The sequence below is a fragment of the Podarcis gaigeae genome, assembly GCF_964106915.1.
Source record: "Podarcis gaigeae genome assembly, chromosome: 2".
Lineage (NCBI taxonomy): Eukaryota > Metazoa > Chordata > Lepidosauria > Squamata > Lacertidae > Podarcis > Podarcis gaigeae.
Genome location: NC_139679.1, coordinates 102,754,085 through 102,770,182, shown reverse-complemented (window position 1 = coordinate 102,770,182; position 16,098 = coordinate 102,754,085). Strand labels below are relative to the sequence as shown.

The 16,098-nt window shown below is 43.0% G+C and overlaps 1 protein-coding gene across 14 annotated transcripts in view; it reads right to left on the bottom strand.

Annotated features, from left to right (window-relative positions):
• The window catches only part of CADPS (calcium dependent secretion activator), a 347,764-nt gene that overhangs the window by 202,795 nt on the left and 128,871 nt on the right, over positions 1-16,098 (bottom strand). For all 14 annotated transcript variants that reach the window (XM_083723209.1, XM_083723203.1, XM_083723210.1 and 11 more), the window contains exons 5-6: positions 9,157-9,393; positions 4,806-4,927 (exon numbers count right to left, since the gene is read on the bottom strand). In XM_083723209.1, the coding sequence (XP_083579335.1) occupies positions 4,806-4,927; positions 9,157-9,393 (359 nt within the window). The remainder of the gene's footprint in view (positions 1-4,805; positions 4,928-9,156; positions 9,394-16,098) is intronic.

Here is a 16,098-nt window from a genome sequence, read left to right as displayed (position 1 = left end):
TCCCCCTGTGAGATAACTTGAAAATGAGGCTATTTTTTTTTCTTGTTTCCTTTGAAAAACAGGGCAATGTAAATGTTGGGCAGGTTCCTGGCTTCAAACTGTCAGGGCTTTCCTTTAGGGAGCGTTGGCAATTAGATGCTTACTCAGTCCCACCATGGCAGAACACATTTCATCTTGTTTTTATGTGGAGCTGTTCAGCTGCTTCTCTAATTCACAATAAGCGAAAAGTCACAACAAATTCAAAGCTGAAAGGCGGAAATGTGATCAGCTAATCTCAATCAAAAGCCGCACGAACAGATTGCCAATAGACGTTCTGATCAAACATGAAGAAAGGGGGGGGGGAATCTTTTCCCCAGGAGGGGAATAAATTGGAAATAAACATCAGAAGAGGGTTAAAAATAAAAACCTTAATTAACAGGACATCAAAGCATGCAGTGTGCTTCTTGTTCAATGAACAAATAATGAATAATGTCAACATTCAGGGTTTGATCTGAGTCAGGACTAAAAGCAGTTTACGCCTAGCCTCCAGATGTAACAGGGATAAGGTGGCAGAGTTCTGAGTCTGGCAGAGGATTACTTTTGAATGCTTGAATCATCATCATCATCATCATCATCATAACCCACCAATCTGGGCAGTTTACAGTACATATAAAAACATAGTAATATGTCAAGCATTTAAAATTTCCTGATACAGGGAAACCCTCCCTGCATGAAAAAAAATCCTACACAGCAAGAATTGGCTTGAGCTAAAGCCCACACTAAGTTCCTTACTGAATGGAAATCTTTACAAAGAAACATTTCAAAATGTTATATCCCAAATGCCTAATTTTAACTGTAAGCTCAGCCAGTAGAGCATGAGGCACTTAATCCCAGCGTTGTGGGTTCGAACCCCACATTGGGCTAATAATAATAATAATAATAATAATAATAATAATAATAATACACGCCCATTCGGCTGAGTTGCTCTAGCCAATCTGCATTGCAGGTGGTTGGACTATATGACCCACACGGTCCTTTCCAACTTTACAATTTTATGATTCTATAATCCTAAAGTCAATCTATTTTCACTGGTAGTGCCAAAAAAACCAAAGCAAACGAGAAAGCTTGCAAGTACTTCAAATTGTTAAGGGGTTGAAAGAACACCTTGTCACAGGTTGTTTTTAAGAACATCACCCGAAAGCTTCCATTTATGGCTGCTTTAGGGACAGGGTTCTCTTCAGTACGAAAAAGGACTGGCACTTGATCCTCGACTTTGTGAGGTCATGGAAGCTACAAGTTACTATAATTTTTATCCAATTTCTGCCCGCACCCAGGAATAACTGCTACAAAAGGCTGCTCAGTTCACTTCCAGACAGCCTGCTTATTGAGTGTTTATTCTGACATGCTTGCAAGGAGGTTAATATGATGTTTCGTCATGCAGATGTTACCCGGCGTTTTCCAATGTCTTTCCTCCAGCACTTTCTTTATTGCAAAAAGTCTGATTTGGGGGCGGGGGTTTGTTGCATAAGAGCACTAAAATCAGCTGAATGGTCTGACCTGTATTTGGTGACAAGTGATTGAATCCCACCTGAAAGTAGTGGCAGTCCAGAAGTGCTGTCAATCTCAGACATTTGACTGACAGGGGAAGAAATAAAGGCAATAAAATGTGTTTAGTGAAGGAGAGGTGACAGAATACATCACGGAGATCTTATGAGGGCCGTAAGGAAATTGGTGCTGCTTTGAACCTCCATCTCTCCACCCTCAAAAAAATCTACATTTGGCTGATTCGGAATGTGGAACAATTTTTAATGGTGTTTTAGGATCAATGCCTGAATTTAGCAGCTCTATATTTGAGCTGGGGATGCGGGTGGCGCTGTGGGTTAAACCACAGAGCCTAGGGCTTGCCGATCAGAAGGTCGGTGGTTCGAATCCCCGTGACGGGGTGACCTCCCGTTGCTCGGTCCCTACTCCTGTCAACCTAGCAGTTTGAAAGCATGTCAAAGTGCAAGTAGATAAATAGGTACCACTCCGGCGGAAAGGTAAACGGCGTTTCTGTGCGCTGCTCGCCAGAAGCGGCTTAGTCATGCTGGCCACATGACCCGGAAGCTGTACGCTGGCTCCCTCGGCCAAAAAAGCGAGATGAGTGCCGCAACCCCAGAGTTGGCCACGACTGGACCTAAATGTCAGGGGTCTCTTTACCTTTACCTTTATATTTGAGCTATCAAATGGAACTCGTAGTGTTCTCTTTCCCCACCCCGCAGAACCATCAAGCTGCTGTGAGTCAGTGAATAAACATGTGTATTTTAAGCTTTCATATAGCATCGGGGTACATAAGAACTAAATATGGCAAGATAGATTGGTGTGACAGGTCTGCTGCCTTTGAGAGGAAGAATGGGATAGAAATTTAATGAATGAATGAGTGAATGAATGAATAACCAAATGAGGATGCCTCTATCACAAGAATACACAATGTTAGTTGAAGTCAGCCTGAAAGCAACGAAGATTTCTCGTTGCAAAACAAATAATTATTGAAGTACATCACATGTTTTTTTCACAGAAGGACTTTGAATTCCTGGAAACTTAATATTCAATGCACATTCCATATTTTTGCACCTTTCAGTGGCAGTGCTAAAGCAAATCGGGATGCACAAGGAACAGCACTGGCTTAAAAGCTTGTCTAGACAGATGCGCTATTGATTGACAGCCTAAATGACAACTAGGATTTAGGTGAAGGACTCTGAGGTTGTTGTTTAAAATATACCTGCACCTGGTATATTAGAGAAGGGAAAAGGAATGATGGCAAAATCTGATATGAAAGACAATGACCGAGTTGGAAACTGCTCATTATGCTTTGCAATACATGTAAGCAGCCTGACAGATTTACAGTGGATCAGAGCAGCTCTTTGGGGACATTGGTAAAGATAGAACATCCCTAGATATTGCAACAATAATGGCTTGCCGCTTGTACTTTCAGAAACAAATATATATAGAGAGAGGGGGCAGGGAGGGAGGGAGAAATCAAAACTGCATCATGAAAAGTGAATCTAGAAGACTATCTGGCCACTTCTATTATACAGATATTTTTTTTAATAAAAGCATTTTCAAGAAGTGGTCATCTTAATGTATACAGTGGTACCTCGGGTTAAGTACTTAATTCATTCTGGAGGTCTGTACTTAACCTGAAACTGTTATTAACCTGAAGCACCACTTTAACTAATGGGGCCTCCTGCTGCCGCTGCACCGCCGGAGCATGATTTCTGTTCTTATCCTGAAGCAAAGTTCTTAACCTGAAGCATTATTTCTGGGTTAGCGGAGTCTGTAACCTGAAGCGTATGTAACCTGAAGCGTATGTAACCTGAGGTACCACTGTATCTTTAGATTTTGGACAAAAAAAGAACACCACATGGTGCCTTTTCCTGTAATTGTCCCATGCCTAGGCACATATATCTATGTGCGGGTGTGCATTCAATTGAAAGTTATTAAATGTAAAATGTAATTAAATGGGGGTAAATGTAATGTAAGCTTGATCAAACAGGTAGCTGTTACAAGAAGGCTTAGTCATAAGATTTAGGAGGGAAAGGTGATTTTTAGCTTTTGTATTATGATTGCATACAGTTTGTGTTTTCCAGATGAATACTTACGGAGGGCGCAGAAAAAGGGTGACTGAGAAATTAGCATTTACTTTCTAAGAATTCAGTTTTGGAGAGAAAACATCATTGTTAAAAGGCAGTTCCCTCTCCCCAAGCTTCTGACTCTGTTTGGGACCATTACGTTGGCAATACTCACATCCATATTGCGGAGTAGCATTTTAGATGCTATCTCCATATAATGGCATTCTCTCCATGTGATTGAGATCCCTGGAACCATGGCTCTGGAGCACATCAAAGGGAAAGCTGGTGATTTTCAATCACTATATGTCTCCCTGCCAAAGGGAAGGCTCTACCCAGAGATTTGTGCAAGCTGCCTGAAAGTTCCAGCAGTTCCATCTGGCTACATACTGAATAAGATGGATTCTTGACTGAATTTCCACGTATCTCTCAGCACATGAGCGAGCGAGCGGCTCCCATATCTACAAAATGCACCCTAAACCAACCTAGAGTATCGAAAGAGGCTGGAAGAAATAGCACATGTTACACCAGGGGTCAGCAAACTTTTTCAGCAGGGCGCCAGTCCACTATCCCTCAGACCATGTGGTGGGCCGGACTAGATTTTGAAAAAAATATATGAAATATATAACCCAGGGATGCATTTTAAATAAAAGCACACATTCTACTCATGTAAAAACAGGCTGATTCCCGGACCATCTGCAGGCTGGATTTAGAAGGCGATTGGGCTGGATCTGGCCCCCAGGCCTTAGTTTGCCTACCCATGTGTTATACCATACATGGGAATGTTTAGGTAACACTGAAACAAGCATCCTTACAGAACAGAATATAGAATCAGCAAGACTTTGTGCTCCTTTTTAGTCTCCCGGTTTTCATTTCAGTAAATCTATCCGGCTTATACTTAAAATTAAGTGCTTATGAGATGTCTCGCTAACATTCAACGGGACGAAAGAAAATGCTACAAGCCCTTACTAACTCATGGCTTAGGAGCTGTTAATTCATTGTCGAGAGATGATCTCATATGGAAAGATATATTTCCGCACATGTCATCATCAACATCATCATCGTGGCTAACAGGAAGGGAAGATGGGAATTTCCCCCCAGCAACTTCTGGAAGACCAGACATTCCTCACCGCCTTGTGCAGAAGGAAGAAGAGAACTCACTGTGTGTGTTTTTCCTGCTAGGCTGGAGAAAGAAAATGGAGGTAAAGAAAAGCTTACGTTGGCTTTGATGCCTCGGCTTGATCCGTCTGTAGCTTTTCTCCCCCTTCCACTTCCATAGTGCAATATACAATGCGGTTGGGTGCTAAGGATTTGAGACCTTGGACTTCCATGATGACAACCTATTAAAAGAAAAAAGAAGAAAACCACTCTGGATGACGTTCTGCACTCAACAATCAGGTCTGGAAACAATGTTTTGAAGACATTTCTATGCTGCTTTAGTTACTGTTTATGACATTTCCGAGAGAGTGTGAGCCTGAGAATCTGCTGGTGAGGAATGTAGGGGACAGACCTAAGAGGCTGGACGTGTCAAAAATAGGTAAGTGAAGTAATGAAAATGGAACAACAGCTCTATATTGATTAATTGTGAATTGATGAATTACTGACAGTCAGCAAACAACCCCTCCACCAAACATTAATTAAAATGAATTATCTCCAAGTTCTTAAATGCAGGAGAATTGTTTCCTTTAAAAAAAATAAAATAAATGGGGCAGAGGATTTGAGCAATCATATCACGAGGTATCCTGCTTCTAGTGGCCAGGCAGTTCAAGGTGTGGGAAGATGGGTTGATGATGTGGAGTCGATTCACACAACCACTGCTAGTTGAAATTCCTTTTCAACTTGGCTCTCTGCGCATGCCCAGAAAGTTGTATGCCACCCACACCCTTAATATATATATATTTTTGGCAGGCTGCACATGACTGGCTAGTGACAGGCAGGAAGTTCATGTGTTTGGGAACTTCAAGCAGCTGCTGCAGGCGCCATGGTCATGTGAATTGTCCAAAACTGCATGGTGCAAGGCCTTCACATTATATCTTCCTGACAATCTCTTTGCTGACCACCCAGACGTGCCCTCTAATAGTAAGTGTGCCGTCAAAAGCCATTTCCCAATGTCTCACTGCATCACTCAAGGTTTCAATGAATAGTTTTTGCTTGTGCTTAAGTTCTGATCGATCGCCACTCATGGATTTAGGATACAATTCTCCTAAAGTCACAACTGGCTAGTTGGGCATGGATCACTTGTGAGGCATGAGTCCCTGAACACAGAACGATAGTTCTGTAAGCATATGACTGTGATGTGTCTCATCTCTGCCTGCGGCATGTTCTGATGCTGCCATCTCCTCCCTGCTCCTTACCAGCACCAAATTACATACAGTGGTACCTTGGGTTAAGAACTTACAGTGGTACCTCGGGTTAAGAACTTAATTCTTTCTGGAGGTCCGTTCTTAACCTGAAACTGTTCTTAACCTGAAGCATCACTTTAGCTAATGGGGCCTCCCGCTGCTGCCGTGCCACCAGAGCAAAATTTCTGTTCTCATCCTGAAGCAAAGTTCTTAACTCGAGGTACTATTTCTGGGTTGGCGGAGTCTGTAACCTGAAGCGTATGTAACCTGAAGTGTATGTAACCCGAGGTACCACTTTAATTCTTTCTGGAGGTCTGTTCTTAACCTGAAACTGTTCTTAACCTGAAGCACTATTTCTGGGTTAGCGGAGTGTGTAACCTGAAGCGTATGTAACCTGAAGTGTATATAACCCGAGGTACCACTGTACAGAAAAAGCAGTGCAGGAAAGTCCTCTATACCTGCTTCAGCACCCCAATGGTGCTTTCCGCTTTCAAAGCCGAACTCCATAATTAAGTAGTGGAACAATCAGCAGCATCTTCACTGGGAACTGGGCACAGTGTTGTGTAACCCAAGGGAAGATGTTGCATTCAGCGTTGGAGTAGCAGGGCATCCTATTGGTTTTGCACCCTATGGCACGGACAGTTCCGGAAGAGAGGCTAACAAGCATGTGGGTTCATGAATGAGTATTGCCAGGCAACGGATGTCTCCTTGTGTCTATTAATCTGGGTTAATGGATTTTTGTGCGACTGTTTTTGGAAAGAAGCTGAAGCATGTCAGAGAGCTGGAAGAGTAGAGTAGCTTAACCACCCTTGACTGTGAGACCACCCTTCATGTTACACCGCAAAGAACACACAATTACTATTCAATTCAGGTGAACCGTACATTTTTCAAAGTATATGTGTGAAGATAAATGGTACAACTTGTACCCGCTGCAATTTTTAATGCTTAGAAATCAAGGTTTCCTGCAAAACGTAGGTGACACCTCTAATTAGCAATGATCAAATGCAAAGAACACAGGGAAAGAAGATTTAGTAATTCAGACACCAGGATAAAAAAAGCTGTGAAACAACTCTAATGAATATTAAAATACCTCCTCCCAGAAGATCTATTTTTGATCCAAACAAATAAAAAAAAATTCCCCTGCAATATGCACAGCAAAATTTGCTGTCGACTCAAATGAAGAGATGGGGAAAACATATATGGAATGCAAACAAATAAGCCTTTTTCAGGTTGGGGAAGGCCTGTAGATCAGTGGTAGAGCATCTATCAAAAGTTCCAGCTTCAGTCCCTGACATTTCCAGGCAGGGCTGGGAATGTCCCTCATCTGAAACCCTGAAGAGCTACTGCCAGCCAATGTAATTGCACAGCACATGGCAGCGCCCTATGTTCCTATGCATATGGTCCCATTAATATGACACTTGAACAATGTGGGAATTTCCATAGCAGGGCTTCTTACCATTCTGCTGCTAATATTCCAAGGGATAAAATTGTGTGGGCAGACTGATTCATGTGGTCATTTCCCATAGCATGAGCAATGTTGACATGGGGAATAACAACCAGAGTCTGGCCGCCCATGCAATCGCTTTCCTTCCTGAGTTACTAGGCCAGCATGGGAAGCAATCAAATCTTAGAAGCACCCACACTGTTCAGGTAAGGTTTGAATTACACCTTTACAGTGTGGGATGTGATACATAAGTAGCAGTCAAGTACAACATTCCTTGTTTTCCTAGAGTGGACATGCGAGGGAATGTTTGGTCCAGCCAGTCAAAAACTTCCTGTTTCCTTCTGGCTGGGACATACTTCCTTTGCATGTGACTAGAGGTGGGCGTGACCTTACCTGTCCAGGTAACTAAAGGGCAAGGTACACAACATCCCCTCTCTCTTTGATTTCCTCCATCGCTGGAGCAGCAGCTTTTAGCTAGAAATCAGCCAACAGAGGACACTGGGACTATCTCCATATGGGATCCACATGTATATACGTTGTAAATAAGTCTGCCTTCAGGGATCCAACTGTGAACTGATGATGTGAGTCTACTTCTTTTATATTCTTTACACAAGATTGTGGCATGTTTATTCTTTTAAGTGGGATATAAGGGAACTTACCAGGAATCTAATATTGAGAAGCTTAAACGAGCCTGCAACCAGCTATCCGCTGTGTGTTTAAAAGGGGAATGTAAATTCTGCTAAGTTATAGAACTTGCTAGCGCAAGTTAGGAAGGATATTAATAAATAATATACCCTCTCCTGCCTCCCTGAATATTCCCACATATACTCATTACAACAAATAAGGGGCTATTATATTAAAAAGTCATGTTCCTTTTCTCCTTTTTTAACAAATCCCATGTCTTGGCACCATTAGAGTGCACAGTTCCCCACTACTGGCTGCTGCTGGCAAACACGAAAAAGCACATCAAATTGACATCAGTGTGCTGAACTATAGGTTAAGGAGCATGCAGCTCAATGCCGGGCTGTCTTTTTCACTTTGTAGCATTTAGTTCCCATTTATTTTGCCTTGCACAAGGACTTTTAACGGGCAGGTGAAGCACATGCAGATTCTCAAACTTACAAACAAAAGATGTAGTTCAGAATTCCTTGTGCAGGGAAAAGGGCCTTAGGCTGTCCCAAGACAGTGAGAATTGGAGTTTCGCTAAAGTCCAATGGAATGGGAAGCCAACATAGTGTCCTCCATAGGCTGTAGACTGTAAATCCTGGTTGTTGGCCATGCTGGCTGAGCCTGATGGGAATTGTAGTCCATAACACCTGAGTGGCACCATGTGGGCTACCCCTGTTCTATGGAAATCCAGAAGTGCAAAAAAGGGGGTTCTTGATTCAGAATAATAACTGTGGATCAACAACTTTTGAAGCCACCTCAGGTGTCCTGAATGGGATATTTTTAGATAAGCGAGCGATTTTTAATTTAGGTAATTGGCTTAACATTTACACATTCTCCTAACAGACTGCACTAACAAGGCTGCATGGAACCTGAAAGAATAAATCAAAAGGGATGTTAAAGGGATTTCTTTTTGTTGTTGGTTAGGTTCCCCCCCCCTTCCTTTGCTCAAGTATTAGGAGCCTGGTTTCTGTTTTGCTGACCTCTGCCCACAAAGCTTTTCTTTTAAGCTCCGATTAGCTAAACAGTGATTGTCGAGACTTTCTTTTGCTGTTGTTCACTAGCATGAATATTGCCAACATGCCTAATTGATCCGTAGAAAAGCTGTACATTTTACCTCCAGGGAAAAAGACAACACAACGTCTGACTTTGAGAGCTGGTTTTCATTTTCTTCTCCCAGGTCAATGATGGAGGTGTTGTGGCTTCGTTTTAGTTTTTGTAACTTGAACTCAGAGCCACCTTTGGACACTGGCATGCTTTCCAGGTTTGCCATTAGCAAATTGACCGATGACTTCAGTTCCTCAATGTACATGTTTTCCATTTCTTTGGATACAAATTTAGGAAATTTGCGCTCCTGTGATTGAAAGACAAAAGTAAAATTAGGGCATAATCAACAGCATCATGTTAGCACGTAATTATAATTATATTAATTCTTGTTCAATAAAATATACCCAAAGCAATGTTTACATTATACCAAAATTGTATTAATTAGGCAGGCGTTACTGATATACTGGATTTTGGGGGGGGGGGGAATGGTATGCAAGCCTACTAAAAAGTGCAATTTTATTATGCATAATTGGTTTTGAAGCTTGATTTTACCTACATTTTGGTAATTTTATTATTTCTGCTGTTTTTTGATGTCTGTTCCTATCACAATTTTTACTGCATATTTTATACCATTTTGTTTAAATCATATACCTCTTTTGATATATCAAGCAGTGCATATAAATCCCGATATTAAATAAAGGTGCAAACAGGAATTCATCCAAGCAAACATCTCTGTCTTATGCTTTCTCAGGGTAGCTTACAACATTGAAAATGCAACTCCATAGAATAATAATAATAATAATAATAATAATAATAATAATAATAATACGGGCTAACCAATGAAAAGAGACAGATTCAGCATTTAAAGCCAGTCATAAAAACAATTGTCTGCTTCAGCGCAGCAATAGTCTGCTGGAACAGAAATATATTTGGCAGAGTAAAACAGCAAAGGAGGGAACTGGCTGTTCACAGGGCAAGATAATCTAGGTGCACCCATGGAAAAGTCATTAATATGCAATCTAATAAAAACAGCAGCAGAAGAACCATGTTCACATCCTAGTCGGTATTTAGCTGATAAAGACTCTTGAAGTAAAAATGAACATAAGAAAAGCCCTGCTGGATCAGACCAAAGGCCCCTCTAGTCTAAAATCCTAGTGGCCAAACAAATGCCTATGGAAAGACAGCCTGAGGGCAACATCCCTTCTCCCCCCTTGCAATTCCCAGCAGCTGGTTTTCAGAGGAATATTGTGGAGGCAGAACAAAGGCATCAGTTAGTAGCCACTGATAAAGACTTCCACTGCCTCCAACCATTAACAGCATCATGGAATGCCTTCAGCTGCCAAGAGACCTTGTTAAAATGAAGCGATAGAATGCTGCGGTATTAGAAGAGAGTGTGGCGCTGGACCACATGGAAGGGATATCACTCTTCAGTAAAAAAAGAAATGAAAGTAAAAAATTAAAGAACTCCTGCAGATAGAAAACTGGCATATCGGGGAGAAAAGTTCTAGCCTAATCCTGTCCCTGCTTGCAAGGAGTTTCTAACACTGGAGAGCATTCAGAAATGTGACCCTTCAACTGGAGCCCGAAGTGTTGCAGTCCAGCCTCTCATCTCATGTTGCTGCATGCATAGACCAGACCGTAGAAAGGCCAGCCAACACGTATCTCTTTTGGCAGCAGATTGCAACGTCTAGGTGCCACAGCAGAAAAGGCCCTGTCTGTACCTTGAGAGGTCTGATTTCAGTAAATGGGAAAATATGGGCAAGCTCTATGTGCGTATTTCAGGGGATGGTGGAAAATGTGGGAGCGAGAGTAGCCAAAACTATGAAGGACTTAGGGTGTTCAGTGGATTAAAATGGGCACCTTGGGAAAGTTGCTTTTCTCCCAAATGCTTAACATACTTGACGGATGACCCTCCCATGCCAGGTCTAGCAAAGTCCTCCACTGTCCTTAAGAGTTTAATCTAGGATTTGGATATGACTCTTAGAAATCTCCCTAGTGTTTTTAACACTCTGAGTTGATAATCTTATTATGCTTTTCACAGGCTAATGGTGGCTCTAATAGATAAACAAGGAGAAGGAGGTAACTAGGACTTAACAAAGAGACCTGTTTCAGTGGCCATTCATGCCCTTAGACCGGGGGTCAGCAAGCTTTTTCAGCCATGGGCCGGTCCACCATCCCTCAGGCCATGTGGGGGGCTGGACTATATTTTTTGGGGAAAAGAAGAACCAATTCCTATGCCCCACAAATAACCCAGAGATGCATTTTAACTAAAAGCACACATTCTAATGTAAAAACACCAGGCAGGCCCTACAAATAACCCATAGATGCATTTTAAATAAAAGGACACATTCCACTCATGTAAAAACATGCTGATTCCTGGACTGTCTGTGCCTTAGACTATGGCTACAAGTTTTGTCAACTATAATTTGGTATGATAACTACTCATACAAGCATAGTTTTATATAAAATTAAACAGTCCCTGCATATGGATGTGTTGGAAGCCTAAACAGGTCAGGAATGCATGCAGGACAGAATATGAAACCTGTTCCGAGCAGAGATGAGGAATTCATTGAGTACTGTCACTGCGTCCAAATCCGTCCCCACAATGATTTTTTCCACCTGTGACAAAAGGAAGTGGAGCCCTTGCTTCCCATTCACAAGTAAACTCAAAGGGAGTGGAAGAACTGGTCTCAGAAGCAGCTCCTTGCTTCCACAGTGGTTCATGCAACATGGTTCTGGATTCATATCATTTTATGTTTGTAACTACTTGGCAACTGTGTGACCTAAAGCAAAACATTTCTAGCTTAGCTCGCTGAAAGATTTACAGAATGCTAGAGGTTTCTGTCAAGCATATGAGGTCTAGTGCTTGTTACGTTGAAAGTTTACTTAGGTTGGAGGTTGCCTTGGAGAAGTAGGCTAGATCTTACTGCCTGCTGAAGAGAGATTATTCTACTATAGAATAACTACTGTCCTCTTTAGTAGGGCCGCAATTACTGGTTGAGAAACAGGGGCATTTTCTGAAAAACTACTGAACTCGGAAGTTGCCACTCGTTGAATTAATTGGGGCTGTGTGAGGACAATATGTTCGCCTCAACTTCTGAACCATGGCTTAATTTGCAGATGGCTTGGCCAACGTGAGATGTGAACAATTTCTTCCGCAAGCATATGCTGACCAATCAAGTGCACTTATTAATAATTGTTCTCCTAGCCGCTTGCTGGCTCCTGCTCACTAACAATGCAATTTAAAGGCATAGCCAGGGCTGCCAGGTGAGAAAGAGAACAGAACTCCTGTCCAGAGGATGAAATTTTGGCAGATGTAGCTCGTCATTCAAGTTTCATCGGCTGAAATCCCCTCTTCTCTCCTGTTATTAGAGAAGCAAGAGCCCTGTCCTCCTTTCCACCTGGGCAGATGTAGTGCGAACTAACTCATGTTGCATTACAAATGGGAAGAGGCTGGTGCAACTAATGGGGTGAGGGAGGGTGTTTGTGAGGTTGGGGCTGGGTAGGCACACCAGCAAGGGCACTGGATTGACTCTGCTGCTGCAGCAACAGGAACAGGGAGTGATGCTTCAGGTGCTCCAGTCTTGAGGGTATAATCTGTTGCTCCAAGGAAACTAGTCTCTAAGAGCAGTATTTGATGTCCCCCCTGTTAGAATATTCCATTCCACCTTAAGAACCAATGTGTGGATTGTTGTGTGTCACATGTCTGTTTACACTCCAGCACAGCTTGCTGGGAACTTCCATTTTGTGTATAGCTGTGGCTTATGCCTGCTTGCTTGGACATGAAGGGGAGAAGACATGTTTTTTCCTTTTGTCCTGATGTATGCTGAATAAACTGCTTGTAAATATGCTGACACAACCTCTCCTGCCACTTCTGTTGTATAGTGTTTACTCTGCTGATTAGAGCGTGCTCCAGCTTCTGAAGCTGGGGTCACTGATGCTGCTCCAAGGACTGGAGGTTGCCCAGCTTGCCAGCCAGTGGGCTGGGGCCAGCTGGGGGCTTGCAAATTGCCCCCGTTTCCTTGGATGCATCCGAACATCCCTTACATCATCATTCCCCACTCAACTTCTGTGAGCCCCAGTGAGCATGGTCAATTGTCAGGGGTGGTGGAAGCTGCAGTCCAAAACATTTGGGGGGGCACCTGGTTGGGGAATGCTGGGCTACAAGGGCTCTCTGAGATGCTTCATGAAGAGCTCCTGCCTATGCCACTCGGTAAAGGTAAAAATGGTAAAGGACCCCTGGATGGGTAAGTCCAGTCAAAGGCGACTACGGGGTTGTGGCGCTCATCTCGCTTTCAGGCGGAGAGAGCAGGCGTTTGACCACAGACAGCTTTCTGGGACATGTGGCCAGCATGACTAAACCACTTCTGGTGCAATGGAACACCATGACGGAAACCAGAGCACACAGAAATGCCATTTACCTTCCCGCCACAGTGGTACCTATTTATTTACTTGCACAGGCATGCTTTCAAACTGCTAGGTAGGCAGGAGCTGAGACAGAGCAACAGGAGCTCACCCCCTTGAGTGGATTTGAACTGCCAACCTTCTGATCAGCAAGCCCAAGAGGCTCAGTGATTTAGACCACAGCGCCACCCGCATCCTGTTATCACATGGAGTTTACAAATTGGTCAGCATATTAATATGTATTGAAACCAGTTGCACAAGTCATTCTACTCACCTCTCAGCCTGTACAACTATGTCATTTTATGTCCTGCCCAATTTTCGCCATGAGTTATTAACACACTTTATATTAATAAGTATTTGACTTTTGCATCCTTGCCCTGGGCCTGAAGATTCATTACTTGTTGCCAGTGAATTTACCCTTTAATGAAGAGAGAATGGGCAGCATGTAACCAAAATGTCTCCATTGGGCACATGAGAAAGTGCCATATCAGGAATGCCACAGAAGGAGTTTCTCATTAAAAGGCTGCTCAGCAAACAAATGTCCTTTATCTCTGGGAACTTTTCAGCAGCTGATATGAATTCATGTCCCTTTATGACATTTTGAGGCAGGAAACACTGGCTAGCAAACTATTATACTCGTCTGCTTTCAGCTAAAAAGTTTTATGATCAGATCATTGTCCCCAAGCCTTCTTCTTTAAATAGACCTTTGATGCTTATTAGCCTTGTAAAACACTTTCGTAAGCATTGCTCAGACAAGTAAATCAGGTTCAGCTATGGGAGCTCTTCATTAGCAACAAGTAGCAGAGAATTTCAAATCTGGTGACCCATCCATCCCTTTCACTTTTCTGAGCAGCACGGTCTTTCATTCTGTGATTAAATGAAACATGATAAACCATGGGGGAGAGAATGTAGCTGAGTAGTAGCTTCCATGCCAGTGGTTTAATCTCCACCATATCCAGATAGACAAGGGGAAAGTGCCTGTCTTAAACCCTGGAGAGCCATTGCCAGTCACACTTAGATGGGCCATCAATCTGATTTGGCGTACAACAGCTTCCTATGTTCCTATGACTCCTGTAGCCCTTTTGTGGATTTCATCGACAGTGCTACATATAGAACCTAACATATAGGATTGCTACATAGCCTACCAGAGGATGTCTCATTCAGGGAGGCTTCCTATTTAATCAACACAGTTCATTATCTGTGCGTGCAGCAGGAAGAGTCAAGCTCTCCTTCTCTCCTTTTAGCTATTATTGGTTGCATCCAATGGCAGCCTCTCTTAGAGTAGACACACTGAAATAATAGACACAACCAGTGCTTTTTTTTCAGCCAGACAGCAGTTCTGGCACCTCTCAGATGGGTGCCACTCTGGGCCAATGCTTCCCTTGCCTGCTTATTGTCTTTACATACTTTGGAGAAGCCCCAAACAAAGTCAAAAGGGAAGCTGGCCAGCAAGTCAGCACCTGTTTTTTTATATAGACCATCTAGCTCCTAGCCACTCCTAGTCATGACTGGCTAAGCTACGGAGCGGGGCCAATTCATATTTCCTTTTCTTCAATCCGTCTCTCGTGTAGCGGTGGTGGGCTTTGAGCTTTCCAGTCAGGCCTCTACCATTGCACACATGCATGCATTAAGAGGCAAAATACCAGTGTTATCCTAGTTACCGACATAACAATGAAGAAGAAGAGGAAGAGGAGGAGGAGGAGGAGGAGGAGGAGGAGGAGGAGTTTGGATTTGATATCCCGCTTTATCACTATCCTAAGGAGTCTCAAAGCGGCTAACAATCTCCTTTTCCTTCCTCCCCCACAACAAACACTCTGTGAGGTGAGTGAGGCTGAGAGACTTCAGACTAGCATGACTAGCCCAAGGTCACCCAACAGCTGCATGTGGAGGAGCGGAGACGCAAACCTGGTTAAGCAGATTACGAGTCCACTGCTCCTAACCACTACACCACACTGGCTCTCCTGAAGTACCTAGCTAGCTGAATTCAAAATACCCAGTGAGAAAAGCTGACCTCAAACCATCCTTGCAAGCTAATTACTTTCAGTTAACTCTAAAATGTAACCTGTTATGCTCTGCGGGGAAGCAGAATCTGTAGCAGAGTGCCACGATTCACATGTGTGGCATCTGTGCTGTGACATCTACTGAAGTAGACACAGCATGCTCTTTGAAATATGCTCTGTCCTGAGCAAACAGAGTGAGCATTAGAACCCCACAAATTTGCTAGGACTCAAATCTCATAAACACGCCCTGTGCATATGCATAGTCCTTGTGGCGACTCGGCCCTCCATATATTGTCAGAGTACAGTTCCCATCAGCCCCATCCAGCATGGCCAATGGCCAGATGATGGGAGTTTACAGTCCGACACCATCTGAAGGGCACCAAGTTGGGGAAGGCTGGTGTGATTGAATGCATCACTTGGGTATCATTCTCCAAGCATGTCTTTGCCTCTGTCGATTTGTACTGTGTGTTTCAGCAATCAGCAGCTTCACGAACAAAGTTCAGTTCTGGAACAGGTTTTAAAGATCAAACTTCTGTAGATGATCTTTGAGAAATGTCTTCTGACTTAAGACATAAAAGACACTAATGACATAAAAAATATGTTCATAA